This window comes from Haplochromis burtoni, unplaced genomic scaffold (assembly GCF_018398535.1).
Source record: "Haplochromis burtoni strain Fernald_Lab_line unplaced genomic scaffold, NCSU_Asbu1 Contig_262, whole genome shotgun sequence".
Lineage (NCBI taxonomy): Eukaryota > Metazoa > Chordata > Actinopteri > Cichliformes > Cichlidae > Haplochromis > Haplochromis burtoni.
In genome coordinates this window covers 149648-166084 of record NW_024582623.1, presented here as the reverse complement: position 1 = coordinate 166084, position 16437 = coordinate 149648, and the positions used below count along the sequence as shown (strand labels likewise).

General features: G+C 42.3%; 2 protein-coding genes across 2 annotated transcripts in view; one reads left to right on the top strand and one right to left on the bottom strand.

Moving 5' to 3' along the window:
• Positions 1–2381: 2381 nt before the first annotated feature.
• Positions 2382–12847, bottom strand: leo1 (LEO1 homolog, Paf1/RNA polymerase II complex component). Its single transcript, XM_005948993.3, has 14 exons — positions 12743–12847; positions 11341–11492; positions 10755–11035; positions 10340–10548; positions 9971–10072; positions 9767–9861; positions 9452–9600; positions 9259–9343; positions 9072–9166; positions 8838–8972; positions 6192–6327; positions 3856–4048; positions 3627–3724; positions 2382–3436 (listed from the first exon to the last, which is right to left on the bottom strand). Exons 1-14 carry the CDS (start codon positions 12798–12800, stop codon positions 3323–3325), a joined length of 1902 nt encoding a protein of 633 aa, XP_005949055.1. The 5' UTR covers positions 12801–12847; the 3' UTR covers positions 2382–3322.
• A 2309-nt stretch (positions 12848–15156) lies between these two features.
• tmod2 (tropomodulin 2) overlaps positions 15157–16437 on the top strand; it is an 18389-nt gene continuing 17108 nt past the window's right edge. Inside the window, exon 1 of the mRNA XM_005948992.3 lies at positions 15157–15286. The gene's annotated coding sequence lies outside the window, so the exon portion shown is untranslated. The remainder of the gene's footprint in view (positions 15287–16437) is intronic.

Sequence of the window (16437 nt, the reverse complement as noted above, 5' to 3'; positions counted from 1 at the left end):
GGTATTAGTTTATATTTTGATCATTTCCAGTTATGTTATATTTGAGTTTAACATTAAAACGTTTTTTGAGTTTACATCTGTCTCTGGAGTCTGCACCTTGGGTCCTTTTCCTGTCTGCACACAGCCACACCTAACAGGTGCTTAGAGACACACTAATCATAGACTGTACATAAAAGATGCATTTAAGCCTTTTTTCCATTAGTACCTACTCGGATCGGCCTGAGGCGACTCAAAGTGGCACGATTCACCTTGACTCATATTCCATGAGAATCGAGTACCAGCTAATGGTCATTATAGCAATGCGAAAAGGCATCCTGTGACGTAATTAGTATGCTACATGAATGCCACAACAAAGGTGGACGTCGAGGAGACGATATATATATCTGCTGCTCCATCTGTGGCTTGTAGTTAGACTCGAGGACCACAGCGTTGTCTTTTGTAGCAATTTCCCTCGTTGCTGGGTTGCGATTTTCGTGAAGGAGATGCTCTCGTGACTCATCAAGTGACCCCTCTGACCAGCCAATCGTTGGTATGCAGTCTGCTGACGTCTTTTTGAATCAGTCGGAATCCCGGCAGAGAAGGTTCTGAAAGAGAACTTGGTACCAGGTCCTATGATCAACCCAAGCAGGTGCTAACGTATAAGGGTTTTTAGAGTTGAGTTGACCCTTTTCGCTGTCACCATCTTGATATTTTGAAACCAGATGTGATGAGTGAGGGGTGGATCTGACTCAGAAACCAAGGGGCACTGCAGACTCACACAGCAGTGTCTAGTCCACAACAAGGTACAGTTATGGAGCTCAAACTACCCCACTGACATCCTTAAATATGTATGAAGGTACAGCTTCAACTGCTGGATCAAACCATAAAATTCTTCCTGCTGCTGACTGCTTATGAGAATTTGATTAACCCAGAACCTGTTTCTTCCTATTCATGATTAGAACGATCAGTGCCAGCTCATTGTCACTTGGTGTTGACTTCATTTGTTTGATATTACGAGTTTTTTTGAGGATACAGTTTTTGCAAAAGCAATGCTTCCCTTTTATTTATAGAAGCATATCATGGGCTCTTTTGAGGACATTTCTTATCATTGTTATGCTGATGATATTCAATTGTACGTTTCTTTTATGTCCGAGGATTTATCTAAGCTTCAGCGTCTGAATGATTGCTTAGATTTGATCAAACGTTGGATGGCTGCAAATTTTCTCCAACTCAACGAGGGGAAAACCGAAGTCCTCTTATGCGCCCCTGATAGGTTTCTATCGCAGATAGTGAAAGCCCTTGGTCTTCTCTCACTTTATGTTAAATCCTCTATCAGGAATTTAGGTGTCACCTTTGACTCGAGTCTCACATTGGATGGGCATGTGAAATCTCTGGTTCGGTCTTGTTTTTATCATTTAAGAAATGTGGCTAGGCTAAGCCCGGTTTTATCTTGCCCTGAACTTGAGATTGCTATACATGCTTTTATTTCGTCACGCTTGGACTATTGTAACTCGTTGTTTATGTGTCTAAGCAAAGGTTCTCTGGATCGTCTGCAGGTTGTGCAAAACGCTGCAGCTAGACTTTTGACAAAATCCTCCAAGTAGTCACATGTGACACCGTTATTATCTCAGTTACAATGGCTTCCTGTTAAATTTAGAGTTGATTTTAAGATCCTGGTCTTGACCTACAGAGCTGTGCACGGACTGGCACCTGCCTACATCTTTGATCTGCTACAGCCCTATGTCTCTAGCAGGTCTCTGAGGTCATCTGATCATGGCTTACTTGCTATAAAAAATACTAAGAGGAGGACTAAGGGTGATAGAGCTTTTGCCACTGTGGTCCCGAGACTGTGGAACTCCAAGTATTAAGAACTGTGGACTCAGTAGCTGTTTTTAAAAAACAACTCAAAACTTACCTTTTTAAAACTGCTTTTGGTTAATTTTATGCCCGTTTTATTTTCTCTTTTTAAATCTTTTTATGACTTGTAATCTTATGTGCAGCACTTTGTGATTCTGTCTTGAAAGGTGCTATATAAATAAAAAAAAATTATTTATTTATACAAAAACGTATATATAATAAGTTAACAAGCTTGGTTATCATAGATAGGCTCTAGTAGTACATTGGCAAATATATAATTTGCCAAATAATTATGTAAGAAAAAAACCCCTAAAATGCCGTAAATGTTTCAAGAGGTTCAGTCATGAATCAACTGAAGTGATGCTTCACTGTTATAGTGGCTGCAGCTGCCTGTGTTGGTCTCAACCTGCACATTGCTCAGTGAAGCAAACAGGTTGTTTATGCAGTTTGGAGAATAATAAGCCAGGTTAGCTTGCTAATAGTAACACTAATTAGTGTTTCTTTTACAGCATTTAGCTGCAGGCAGGCTATCATATCTCACTTTAATATGAGATTTAAAATGTTTTCTTTGTTTATATGACTATGTAATTCAAGTCTGCAGGGCTCCTGTGAGGTTTCACATCTTCTAAAACCCTTGGTGTCCTGACAGTTGAAACTGTGACGATTTGGCAATAATAATGGCACCGATCTATGGTTGACAATTTAAAAGGGTATCTATTAGCAGGCCCTATAAGGGCTGGATGTTTAGCAGAGGTGTAGCAATGGCATGGGTTAGAATATCAGAGGGGGTGCCAGTGAAAGCTTGGGACTTCCTACAGCTGCTTGTACAGGAAGAAGTAGATATTCCTACTCCTTCCTCTGCAGGCAGATTATTGAGGGGGGGGGATCTTCTCCCACAGAACTACAGCTCCTTTGTCTCAAACCCCAAATCCTCTAATCTCTTGTGTCTTCTATCAGGTGGTTTTGGCATCGTCTTCTCCTCTGACAACACTACACTCCCCGGTTTTTTCCTGAAACATTCACACGAACTGCAAAAAACCCAAAACAAAACCAAAAAACCCCACCACCTCTAAACCAGCGCACTGAAAACACTGGTCAATTATGTGTGTACATGAGGGAGAGGAACAGAAATGGCAGATGCTGCTTCTATGCCATTAACTTAATCTTTCGGCAGCCCACAGCAATTATGCCATTAACAGCCTCCCCTCGAAACGTAACAGTTTGTTTCATAACATCGCAACAGCGTGATTCATATATATATGATTCATGGTGTTAAAAAGATGAAGAGGCCTCGAGAAGCTTTGGTTACATAAAACCACCGTTTTTTGTTTTATTTCTCACCTCTTCTGTACACAACATAAACAAGCAAACACACAGACACAGCCACCCACACACAGGTCATAAGAAAATATACAAAAAATATGGCTGTTTATATGCCATGTGGGCTGAGCACTGATAATACAGTGGAATGATAAGGGAAGATGAATTATTCGTCGTCGTCTTCCTCGTCTTCTTCGTCGCTGATGACATACTTCTTTGCCTTTTTGGTGGCCGTTTCCTCGTCATCTTCTGCCTTTCTCTTGCCTGATCCCTCGCCCTCCTGTGACAGGAGTACATACAGCGTTCAGTTACACTTCAACAGTGAGTGCAGAAAAGCTTTCCTGCTCTGAAGAGTCTAGCTTTTGCTTTCCTGCTTAGTTACAAAGGATAATGAGAAAAGTTGGCTTTTTTTCTACACGGTGTCCTGCCTCACACCGCCCCCTGTCTGTCAACCACATCACTGCACCTACCTCGTCACTGTCCAACTTCTTAGCCTTCATCAGCCTCTGGGCTTTATCGTCATCAGAACCTTCATCACTGTCTGATGAGTAGATCCTGGCTCGCTCCTCTGTACGTGAGGCAGAAAGAGAAGAGCGTGTGCATCAGGCCTCTGTAACTCCCAAACACGTCTCAACATACGAGGAAAAAAATTATAGAAACAAAACGACAGCAGTCAATGTGAAACGCAGTCATCCTCACCTCTCAGGCCACTTCCACCCTTATACTTGCTCTTGATGGCTGCGAGGCTGATCGCCTCCTCGCCCTCTTCCTCGTCGTCATAGCGATCGGGCTCCAGGTAGCTGCTGCTCAGGCCTCTCTGATGCTGCTTTTCCCTTATCCTCCTCTGCTGGGACTCCCTGCGGATGGAGGCTCGCAGCCGCTCCTCCTCTTTCTGCCAAGACAGACCCGAGCGGCAAGTTTATACAAAAATCATTTCAAGGCATTTAATTTCTAGCTGCTTAGTTGTTAATTGTTTTTCCCCAAACACACTGAGAAAAAAGGTCGCTTTTTATGTTAGGTGTGGGAAAAGTCTAATTAATTTCCCTTTAAAGCAATAAGCTGGCCTTGTTGGAAAAAAACAATAAGAAATGAGCCTATTATTCGTTTTTGCTCTAAAGTACATTTACCCTGCTTGTTGTTCTGTTATTCCTATAACATGACAATTCCTCACTGGAATAAATAGAATTAGCTGTCCTACAATAAAAGGACAACTGCAGGCAGAGTAAGGACAAACGAGAGAAAGGGTAATTACTTTCTAAAACATTTGCCCTCCTGCCCATTTTAAGTTTGACAATCAGCTAGTGCCAGTTAGTCAAAAATGTGCTTCAATAACCTTTAACTTTAAACAGGAACACACGCTTACTCAGTCTGAACATTATTAGGCATCTACAATATGTCTATAGCAAACTTACTATCAAAAGAGCCGTTTTTAAGCAATTCTTGAACCCTCAAAAAACATATTTGAGTCTTGATGTTCCTACTTATTTAAGCTACCTGCCATACGTTTGCGGTGGCAAAAGAATTTCCCAGCTTTCACAGAATAAAGTGTCTACTGTGTATAACTTAGCCCATCAGTATTACTAATATATCTAAATACTTCAAATCTTTTACCACATGTGACTACTCTTCATGATCATGATTATTTAGTGCTTTAACTTTGCATTTTCATTACAATAATACTGTGTTTTCTAATCTAATCAAATTCATTTATCATGTTCTTATTTTTATTACCAACAATGAAACAATTGTGAAGAGAGGGGGAAAAAAAAAAAAAATCCAGCTTGACTTGGGTAACTATAAAGCAACGCTGTTTACTTTGAGTCCTACCTGAATCCAATCAAAAGGAGGCTACTTTGATAGTAAATAAAAAATATAACAGTCTAATATCTTTAAAAAAAAAATAGTGAAAGCAAATAAAATAAAGTTTCAATTTGATTTTGACTAAAGCCAGCAGTGTTGGTGGTAAAGCAAAGTATTCCTTATCCATTTTTCCTGCATGGATCTCCAGAGCCACAGCTTCAACACCCCATGGGCTTTAGAGCAGGAGTGGGCAGTTAATGTGGGTACACGACAACCTGTGGCCCCCTCTGCCCACCATTGCTCTAGAAATCTACACATTGCGCAGCTACTGAAGCTCCCATTATGATTAGCTTTGACTGTCTGCCCAAAGGCTAGATCAGTGTCAGAATTATGACACTGCAGAGGCGATTAGAAACTGTGGAAACTTAAAAGACATTTAAAACCTATAAACAAAGACTGTGCTGTGGGCTACTGGTGTGTTTTTTGTACTTTAGTGCAAGCTTAAGGCTTTCTGTCGCCAATTACCACCCTTTTCCACATCTACTACATTTTAGCTGCTCCTACCACATCTAACAGATGTCATGCTTTTTCTTAAAAGTAAAGCAGCCTGATTTCAGCTGCTGGTACTGAAACAGCCTGTTTGGGCTGTTTGAGGCACAACAGAGGGAAGGACCTATGAAGTGTACTGAAATTACACCTGAAATCCACATTCTGTGGAAATGTGAGACTGGCATACACTTGTATAAAGGCACGGACCCTTGTTGCTGTTGAACTGTAATCATGATAACTTAAGAACCACCAACTGGGAGTACTGACTACAAACAATGGGGGAAGCGTAATTGATGTCTAGTATTTGGGCGTCTATTGTTAATTATTCAAACTCGCACAATCCCCACTGACGCACATTAGACGTCATCATGCAGGACACGAGTGTTTAAAATACAAAGAGACAAATTTGTGTTTATATGTTTTAAAAGCCATTTTAAGCTAATGCTGCACAGTGAAGAACAATGTAATCTGCAGTCTTTCTCAAGCCGACAGTAAACGCATCACCAGAACTCTAGACTGGTTGACTCAGTTTCCATTTCACTCGCCACTGCGTGACCACATTATGCAAGCATGTCAGGTTATGTTATTATGTAAGCAGCCATGGTGCCTGTCAACAGCTGACCTCATCTCACTCTTCCGGTCTCTGTGGTAACAAAAGAATTCCCACACCGGACGGCTCGTGCTACCTTGATCATTTCATTGCGATGGGACTCGGGATCTCGTCCAGCCATGGGAAGGATTCTGATCTTCTGTGTCTTTGAGCAGCGGTCAGCCAGAGACAGGGTCATCTTCCTGTGGGTGGCGCTGTCTGTGGAGTGGGGTCTGGAAGTGCAGAAAAAACAACCTGAATTATAACATTTCCCCAGTACGTCTTCATAAAAGTGCATCTCTTAAGAGTGGGAGGTTTTCACACATTTTTTCCCTTTTCTTCTTTATTAACACATAGATCACACCTCTGTGTTGCAAACAGGCAGAAAGAAAAACACAGTATCGACTGCCAAACCTGTTTTAGCCCACACTCATTAAATCTACCTTGTGGAGTTTTTAATATCGCACGCTTTATTTCTATCTTGGGCAAACACATTGCACACAGGGCATGTTAAGCATATCCCTGCCAGTAATGTAATGCAGAAGGAAACTAAAGCACAAGCTAATTTATAGCTAACTGTCATCTTTATTAGGTCATGCAGCATTAGGTACATGCTGGTCTTTATATTGCCCTGTGCTTTCACACATTTCCATGAGCTCCATATAGAGATTAAAAGTTGCACTGAGAACCTCTGATGTTTTTTTGTGATGTCTTGCTAATAAGAAAGAGACTCCCACTCTGTTACACGGCTACACAGCAACAAGCACTGAGAGTAGGTGTGGATTAAATAAAACACAATAAAATATAAAACAAAATGCGCCATTTTCTTATGTACACCTGTTTGACTGTTCCCTAATAGAAATATATGATCAGCCAATCACGCGGCAGCAACTCAGAGCATGGTCAAGATGACCTACTGAAGTTCAATCTGAGCATCAGAATGAGTAAGAAAGGTGATCTGAGGGGAACTCTGAATGTGATATGGTTGTTGGTGCCACACGGGCTGCCTGATTATTTCACAAAGTGTTGATCTGCTGGATATTTCCCACATAACCATCTCCAGAGTTTACTGGGAAAGTTTATAAAAAGAGAAAATATGCAGAAGAGCATCTTTGAACGAATATCACATAAAAACCTGTAAGCAGCAGCTACAGCAGCAAAAGACCACGCTGGGTGCCGCTCCTGTGAGCTAAGAATAGAAACCAGAGGCTACAATTCACCTGGGTTCACCAAAATTGAGCAACAGAAGACAAAAACACTGCCTGATCTGATGAGTCCAGATTTCTCCTGTGACATTCAGATGGCAGGTTCAGAATTTGGCATGAAATTCATGAAAGCATGGATCCATCTGGCCTTATATCAAAAGTTCAAGGCGCTACTGGTGGTGGTGTAAAGGTGTTGGGCGCACGTGTACCCCATAGAGTACCAACTGTGCATCACAACACCAAAGCCTATTTACTACTGCTGCTGACCGTGCCCAGTCCCTTAACGCTATAGGGTACCCATCTTTTAATGGCTCCTTCCAGCAGCATAACACACCGTGTCACAAAGCTCAACTCATCTCAAGCTGTCAGGTCAATATGGACCAAAATCTCAGAGGAATGTTTCCAGCACCTTGTTGAATCTCTGCCACAAAGAATTAAAGTAGCTCTGATGGCAAAAAGAGGTCTAATCCAGCAAGATGTACCTAGCAAACTGGCTGTTGAGTGTAAATGTGGTCTCATTAAGTAGGCGTACATGGATGTAAACAATGCTGGCGCATTAAAAAGCCCCCAATTCTGAGCCAGGTATGACGTAACAAATTCATCAATTATGTCTGCTTGATTAAAAGAACACACTGTGTTCGTTTGACTTCACCAAAGACATCTGTTGTTGTCGAGTGTCTCACGTTATTAGATCCCCAACAATGTTCTTACAATACAAACATTAACCGCTGGCCTCAGCTCCCTCATTTAATGATGACTTATGAAAATATCACCACAAATATAATCTATGCATTTATTAAAAATACATTAAATTTAACACAAATCACTCACGATGCTGAGACCACTCGAAGCTGTGAATGACAGAGTCATGTGCCTGTTGGCTTATTTAAGAAAATGTATTTATCTGTAACCTTAAGTTCACTGTCGTATCACATGACCTCGTGAATGAAGAAGTCTTGTCATACAGTATGTTCTTTAGGTGCTCACATTTTTTTTTTTTTTAAAACGTGAATTTTCTGGCTTTAAAGGAGTTAAAGGTGCTTTTAAAAGGAAAATAAAAGCATTGTAACCATCTGCACGCTGAGCAGTTCTAATCCTAATCAAAACTCAAATGTTAATGCTCCAAGGGAACAAACTGTAATAATGTTCTGTTTGGGAACACGGAGGCCTGTTGCACACTGAGGCAGGTTTGCCCTCATAGACCCATGCGGGGTGAAAGACAGAACATTCAGGTGGATTTGGGGGGGGCGCTAAGAAGCTTAAACAGTTCTTACTGGGAGAAACCTGTGCAGCTTGCACAAGGTGATCCGGGGACTTAAAGCATTCAGTACATTTCTAAATGGAGCCTGAATGAAGGGTGCCATTGTGGCTGCTGTTGTTGTTGTTGTTGTTTGCAGAGGTAGCCCGGAGTTTGTTTAGAACATATTCTACTGTCAGGGAGCCAGACGGAGGAGGAGTCTCCCTCGCAACTCTCAGTCTGTGCCTAAAAGGAAACAGCAGCCTGTTACCAAAGCCACACTGGCATGTTAGTGCATTACCTGAAAGTGAGTTTGGTTTTGAACACGGCCTGTCCCTGCAGCCCGGTGCCCTGTCGGATGAAAAGGTGATTGTGGTCTCCTTGGAGTGGAGCTTTGTAAACATCGAACACTTCGTTCCCCAGGTGGAGGGACATGCTGTGGAAAGAATGGGAAACTGAAAAGCGTGCCAAGTACAGAGTTATGTCCTGATCGCAGTGTCGCACCTCGCGGCATCCAGCCTGACGTAACACACACCTGCCGTCGGACCATTTGACAATGCGCGCATTGCTCTCTCGGGTTTCATTTCCCTCCTCGTCTCTCTTCGCTCTCCACCGGATTGTGTTCTCCACCTGTGGGGAGAAGATGATGAACATCAGGTGACGTAGGAAAAAAAATCTAAATAAATAAAATCTGTCATCCGTCATTTCCAGTCTACACAGACCTTCAGTTTGAGCCTGGTCCGCCCCTCTTCATCCAGCATTTCTTCATCCTCAAATTCATCCTCATAGTACTGAGGATCAAACGGCCTAAAAGGGAAAAAAAGAAAAAGAAAAGACAGCGTCAAAGAACATCTAATTATCTTATCATCAAGTGAAAATAATTTTTCCATCCATCTACACTGCACATGCTCTGACCTGGGCTCCACAGACAGGAAATTGGGCAACTTGACAAAATAAAGGTCGGATCCCAAGTCAGTGCTGACTTTTGGGATCTCTACTTCAATACGAGTTTCAGGCGCAGGCTCCTCTTCTGCCTGCTCCCCCTCCATACCATCCTCTGCATCCTAGACACACACACACACGAACAAGTGAACAAACACTGTATAATCCAGTGACCCATGACAATAGGGATCGGCTCAGAGAGGCTTAGAGAAAAAGGGGATTTTGGATCTCGTTTAAAAGTGTGATGAGTGCAGAGAAGAAACAGAGGGCGAGAGAACAGACACATACCAGGGGCTGGCCCGGGGTTGGGGGCTTCTCTGCATCGCTGTCTGAAGAGATGTCGTCCGCTTCTCCGAACAGGTCATCTGCTGCGGCCTTCTTTGCTGCGGAAGAGTACGGATAACTTTCAGTACCATAAAAATATCAAATTCAGCAGCAGAAACAAAAGACAAATCGTTGCTGCTACGTTGACTCAGTAAGGTTAGGGCTTACGTTTTGTTTCAGCATCGCTGTCTGAATCGGAATCGGAGGCGGCTTTCGTTTTGGGTTTCCGTCCTATGAAATCATCTTCGCTGTCACTTCCTTTTGCAGACTCTGAAAAACAAAACCAAGAAATTTTATGTATCATTTTCCACATGTCACGTTTATAGTGGAGGCACGGGACACCCACGCACATCTTACAGTAAAGGAAAACAGTTCATCGCCTCGTGCAAAGAGTCTGTGTGAAAAATTAATCTCATATTAACCTCTGAGTTTTAAGCTCGGGATAAAATGTTCACATATGGCCCCAATCCATGAAATTTACTGTGTAAAAAGATTAACCCTGGAGGCTGGCTCAGCGGCAGATCCTGGGGGTTGTACCTGATTTCCTGTTCCTCGGTCCCTCATCATCAGAATTTTCTCCCTCTTCGTCAGAGTAGTGGCGTTTCTCCTCCTCGTCCTCCGACTGGTCGCTCTTAGCTTCTCCGCCCCACTTCTCATCCTCCGATTGGTTCTCCCTCCCTGAAGCTTCGCCGTCACTGTGAGGTGTGCCCGGGCCCGACTGCGGAGTCCCAGGATCGCTGTGCATACTGAATAAGAACAAACACGGTAAACATATATTCTGATTTTTATTCCTCTGGAAGTCACTTAATCCCCCATCCACTTCCTTATGACAGATCAAAGACCTGATGGCGTTTCTCAAACTGGAAAAGATATATTTTAGCATCCCGATCTCTGTGCCATCAACGACCTCAGTTAAACAACGGTGAGCTGCAGCCTGTGTGAGACGTCGTACCTTCTGTCTGAGCGAACGCTGCCCCTGTCAGAACGAGGGCTCCCACCGCCAGACATCCCGCTGCCAGCCGGGCTTCCTCCGTCCGACCGGTGACCCCCATCCTCCTCGTCTTCATCCTCATCTCGATGGTCACGGTCCGAGCCGCTGTGCTGCTCTGCGTCGGAGTGATCGTTGTCCCCGCGGTCTGAGCGCATGCTGGCATCTGACTGGTTCCCCGAGCGCTCAGACTGGTTGTCGCTTCCGCTGTGTTGTTCATCCTCACTGTCGTCTCCAAACAGCTCCTGTTACGGAGAAGACACATGAGTACGTTTAGATGCAGCTCATGACTGTATCGTCACACAGACACACACACGCACGCCTCAGTCCTTCTACTGCAGACACACGACACCTTCATTGTGGGATAAACATACTAGATGGTTTGAGGTAGGTTGAAAGTTTAATAACTCAAGTCAATGCAAGATTAACATTACAAAAGGAATACAATTCTCTGAGGTCACTGTGGAAGTTGAAGCAGTATTTTCAGTGGCTAAATTCACAGCTGAACGACTGATTAGGCGGCTGTCTGAACGATGTCTGCAAAATGCACCTTATTCATGCTGGGCTTGCCGGCCTCCCTGCCTTCGTACTCGTCATCATCATCATCCCGCTCCCTCTCGCTGTCACTGCCGCTGCCTGAAGCGTTGCTGACAGAACGAGGCCTCTCCTGCTCCGACTCTGAACCAGAGCCGGAGCCAGACTCTGCAAAGAGATAAAGCAGTCAGATTTATTCTAGTTTGTAGTGCCAAACAGATGTTACTCACTCCTCTCACATTACAAATGCGTGACTAAAAAGGTGAAGCTCAGCTTAAATCCTCATACTCTCCATATACCAGTGTTTTGTTCAAACAAAGCAGGGCTGGGGGCAATCCTGTTTAAAAGAAATAATATTTATTTATTTATAACCACCTTAAGTCTCTTTGGGGTGCAAAATCACAGTATTTCTGTGGAAAAAACGAGTGATGCCAGAAAAAGCTTCCAATTATCAACTACTTTTGGACAAAAAGAAGCAAAGATGATATCAGTTTGTTAACATCAGTAAATGAATCATGCATCTTTAACTGTGGGATCCCTTAAACATCACTGTGTGCACAGCAGCACTGTAAACAACACTGATCCTGCATGAAGAGCTCCTTTTTGTAGACTTTTTAGATGATTTCAGCATCAACACAACAAAGTGCTTTGATGGTTTTCCACACTTTGTCTCATACAGACATAATATATTTATGTCTCTGAATAATACCCATAGAGGATATTTAGACCTTTTTGAATAAATACTGTTATATCTGACAGTTGTTTGTATGGGATTATCTGATGCAATCACAATATTATTTATGTACGGCTGGATCAACAGTGAGTACTGAAATACACAGTGTCATACGGTTTTCTCGCACTGTTCTTCTTTCTGTAAAAATCATTTTAGTAGCAAGTCCGTGGAAATTAAAGATTATGTAGGTGAACTTAGGTGCTGCACCAGTTTGTGCGTGAAGACAATTCTAATTTTGAGATAAGGGAATTAAGTTTTTTTAAGGTCTTAAAATGTATATTTGCAGTCGTGCTGCTAAAAAAAAAACATGAGCGCTGATCACATCCTGCACCACAGCAACAAAACAACTTAAGCCATGGCCCTCCGTCTGACACATCACGTGAATCCAAACACTGAAAACCGATTTTTTATTTTTAAAAGGAAAAAGAAAATAAGAAAGAAAAAGAAAAGTGAAACTAGGTGAAGGATAAAAGAACTCCACGATGGTTTCCATTAAAGCCAACGTTTAAAACACATTAACATTATTAACGCCTGCCTCGATATAACGAACATCCGCGAAACGTTCCACACCTCACTCTCGCGTTAAAGCTCCCCTCTGCTACGCAGCTGCGCACAACGCGGCACTCATCTAAATGCACAAACTGATGATTAAACAATATAAGCCACGAGTTTCGGGCAACATTACCTCGCTGGTCGTTGTCGCTGTCCCCATCGCTCCCGAACAATTCATCCATGTCCGCCATTTCTTCCAAACTGTAGTAAAACGTGACCTACAGGATATAATCACTGGGTTTAAGGATTTTGGATCCGGGTCAAGCTGAGCTTAAGTGATGTAATAAATCTAGTCAACCGCCAGGGGGAGACACAACACCTGCTTAGCTTCTAACCAAAGAATATTCGTTTATTCGTTTATATATACTTTTATGAAAACATCGTTATGTCTATATATATATATAGCAAAGTCTGGTTAAATTTAAACCTGGCTATTCGGAGTGTTTTATGGTCTCCTTTCTTTGTTCTGTAGCCTTTTTAAATACTTTCCTTTGCCTGTAATAAATTCTGCAATGGCACACATATAATGTGGCTTTGTGTGTGGGAATAGCAGCTGTGTGACACTGGACGCTATTGTTCACTTTATAACAGCAGGCGTTGTGATGCTGTGGAGAGCTATAACGACTGATGAATTCATGAATGCATCAAAAACACTGGTAGGAATATTACAGTGTTGTTTAGTTATGGCTTAAGTTTGAATGTGCATTTTACCAGCTGGTTTGTCTTTCGTTTTTTTTCTGGCTATACTGGTTGAATTGTGTCAGTGTCAGTGCTGGGAGCCACCTGACAGCATCTGTAAGCCTTTATTAACCTTTGTTTATTACCAGATGCTAAAGCAGTGAGGCTTATTTTCCTCTCAGATAACATCTGTGCAAAAATCCATGTGAAACCTGCTCCACCCTGCATTGTTTTGTTTTTTAGAGGAAGGCGCTCATGTCTGACACCACTGGAGCAAATCATAACGACAGCCAAGTGCTCTGACACCAGTTAACCCTCTCTCAGGCATGTGTTGATGAATGAAGAAAAACTGATTGCATTAAAAGTCATGTTCCTCTCTGCGCCTCAGTGCAGCTCAAATTCTTGAGCTGTTTATCTTAACAGCTTTAGGAAATAGGGAACCGAGGCATGTCTCAGCACCCTCATCTTTTGCTGAAGTTTTTGTGTTACGGACAAGGCATCTTATAAAACTGCGTGTACAGTTTTATGTGAGCCAAGAAGGTACAAACAATTGAGCAAGGTATGGCTTTTAGTGTAGTTTTTGCTCAACAGCAGTAAGTGTGAAAAAACTGACAGAGTGAATGGGATGTATGCAGGTAAACTCCAGATCCAGATGAGCTGATTGGTGGAGTCGTGGGGAAACTGTCTGAAAATAATATTGATACGAAGGAGCTGGAGCCGGCAACTTTTTTTTTCTTTGCTAAGGTCTTTAATCATGAAAAGTGCATGACACACTGGCAGACCGAAAAGACGATTCAGTGAAAATACATCCTTAAGAGAGAGACCTGCTGCTGCCTCCTTCCTTTGGGTCCTTAGATGTAGTTTATTTGGACATCACTTGCCTCCGCTATGATGCCCAGACAATCAGACAAAGACAAAGTTGGAGTTATTCTGTATCTTTGCACAGCTATCTCTTCTTCTCTCACCCTCTCCCCCCTCCCTCTCCTGTTGTTACTTCAATCATGAAACTGATCAATGATAAGCTGATTGGCTTTTCTGTCGCAAGTTCCGTCTCCCTTGTTTGTTTATCGCCCACTTTGCGCAAGACAGAGGAAAACAGCGGGTGTCCGCTGTACAACAGCAGCACGTTTAAGCTTGATAAGCTGTTGTTATTGTGAATTTATTTAATATTACTTTCTAGTATCAGCTGATGTTTGCTGGAGCCACAGCACCACACTTTTCATTCAAAGGCTTTATGGCTTTTCCTATAATACCTGGTGGGCCGGTCTCTAGTCAAAATGCCCGGGCTGATTTTTTTGTCCCAGTCCAGCCCTGGTACACAGTGTAAGCTTTGTGCAAATGCCTGTGTTTGCATAAAAGAGAGAGAGAGAGTTTGATTTGCATCAAAATCTAATATTAGTGGGACAGTGACAATAAATGATAAAATATAGAATAGTAAGTATAATATACTAATATGATTCTAAATGCAGCCTAGTAGAATTTCATCTTAAATGAACATGCCCTTAAAGTCTGCAACACATGGTGGAGTTTACTCAGTTATTGTAAAGACGTCATATTTAATTATCATGATGAGTAGCAGTGGCAATCATCCAAAGCTTATCTCAGCGTCTCAGTGCATTTCAATTCTTGTCCAAATTTGGTCAAAATAATACCTCTTTTTTTATTTCATTTTTAAATATATTTTTGTTTAAATAGAGAAATTTTATGTTACTTTGTTTTATTTTATTTTACTCTATTTATTATTTTATTTCAGTTCGCCTCCTCCATATTTCATATGATTGGTCTCTTGTAGGAGAAAGGGCGGGTTTATTAGTGCCATTGGTTGAGGCTTGGGATACTACCATCCTATTCGTTCAACCAGACGTCACTCATATACTGTTCGGTTCCCTTTTCCTGTGTTACCGCCCTTACCCTGAGTGAGGAGTCAAGCACAGAAGACATCGCATTGGGAAGACTGGTGCTATTTGGACATTCCCTAGCTAGGTCCCATCAGCCTCAGGTAAGGAAATAGACGACTGTTTGCGGTTGGAAATCACTCATCATGAACAACCGTATAGCTTTGCCTGCTGTCATTTGTAGTATGTTCACTGTGGCTGCTAAACGGCTAGCAACTTGAGTGAACTGCAAAGGTTAGCGCGTTAGCTTCTACATTTCATCGGACTGTTTCCCATGGTAGTGTCCGTCCGATACGTGCAGCTAAGTTAGCAGAGCAAGTGCCCCATGAACCGCTTGTTCTGGCTTGAACTGAAGTGTGGCGGATTTTGCTAGGCGGTGATAATTACAATCATTATGGCTGCTGTCAGCGTGGTAATCATAAACATGTCAAGAACGGGTTAGCTAACGCCGTTCCGTAGCCCGCTGTGTCTCCAGAAGATGAGACCAGCTAAGTTTTCACCAAAAGTAGCATATTTGATATTTATTATGTTAGTAGTGCTGTGTGGTATGTGGTGTAACTGCAGATTAACCCGGGTCTTCTCTCTTCTGTATGTATGATTATTGCTAATGCTATGCAGAATGTAGGTCCAATATAATGTGAGCTGCCCATCCCTGCTAGCCAGACAAATAATTAGAAACGCGGTATGAATAGTGCCTGTGTTTCTCTATTTGACCGAGACAAGAGTTGTTTGTTTTTGTGTTTTTTAAAGGACATACCTTTGGTGGGATGGCTCACACCATTGTTAGAGGTTAAGGGAAGACTTTGTACTTCTTGTCAAAGTGCAAAGTCATTTTACCTGTATCGCAAGTATTCTGACACATTCTTTGCTCAAGATTTAGCGTGAGGGTTTATTGGTGTGTTCACAATGGTAGTTTCACCAAGCAGGACTCAGTGGTGAATGAAGGGTGTGGCCCAAGACGTCAGCTTGGGTACTTGTGGTTTTTTGCGTTTATTAAGCCCCAGGGATCTGAGAGTCATGCTTTGTAGCCAAATAATAATGTTGTGGTGGTTGCTGAATTGACTTTTCTTTTCTTTTTTTTTTCTTGAACTGCCACCACTGCAGTATTGCAGATAAACTGGCTTCTCAGATAGGTTTTGTTTACCCCGCATACCTTTCACTGAAGGGTGAAACCTGGCTCTGAGCCATGGTAGTGAATGGTGGCTTTAGTTTTTACAAAGAAGTGATGAGTTTTCTTGAGCATGTATTCATACTC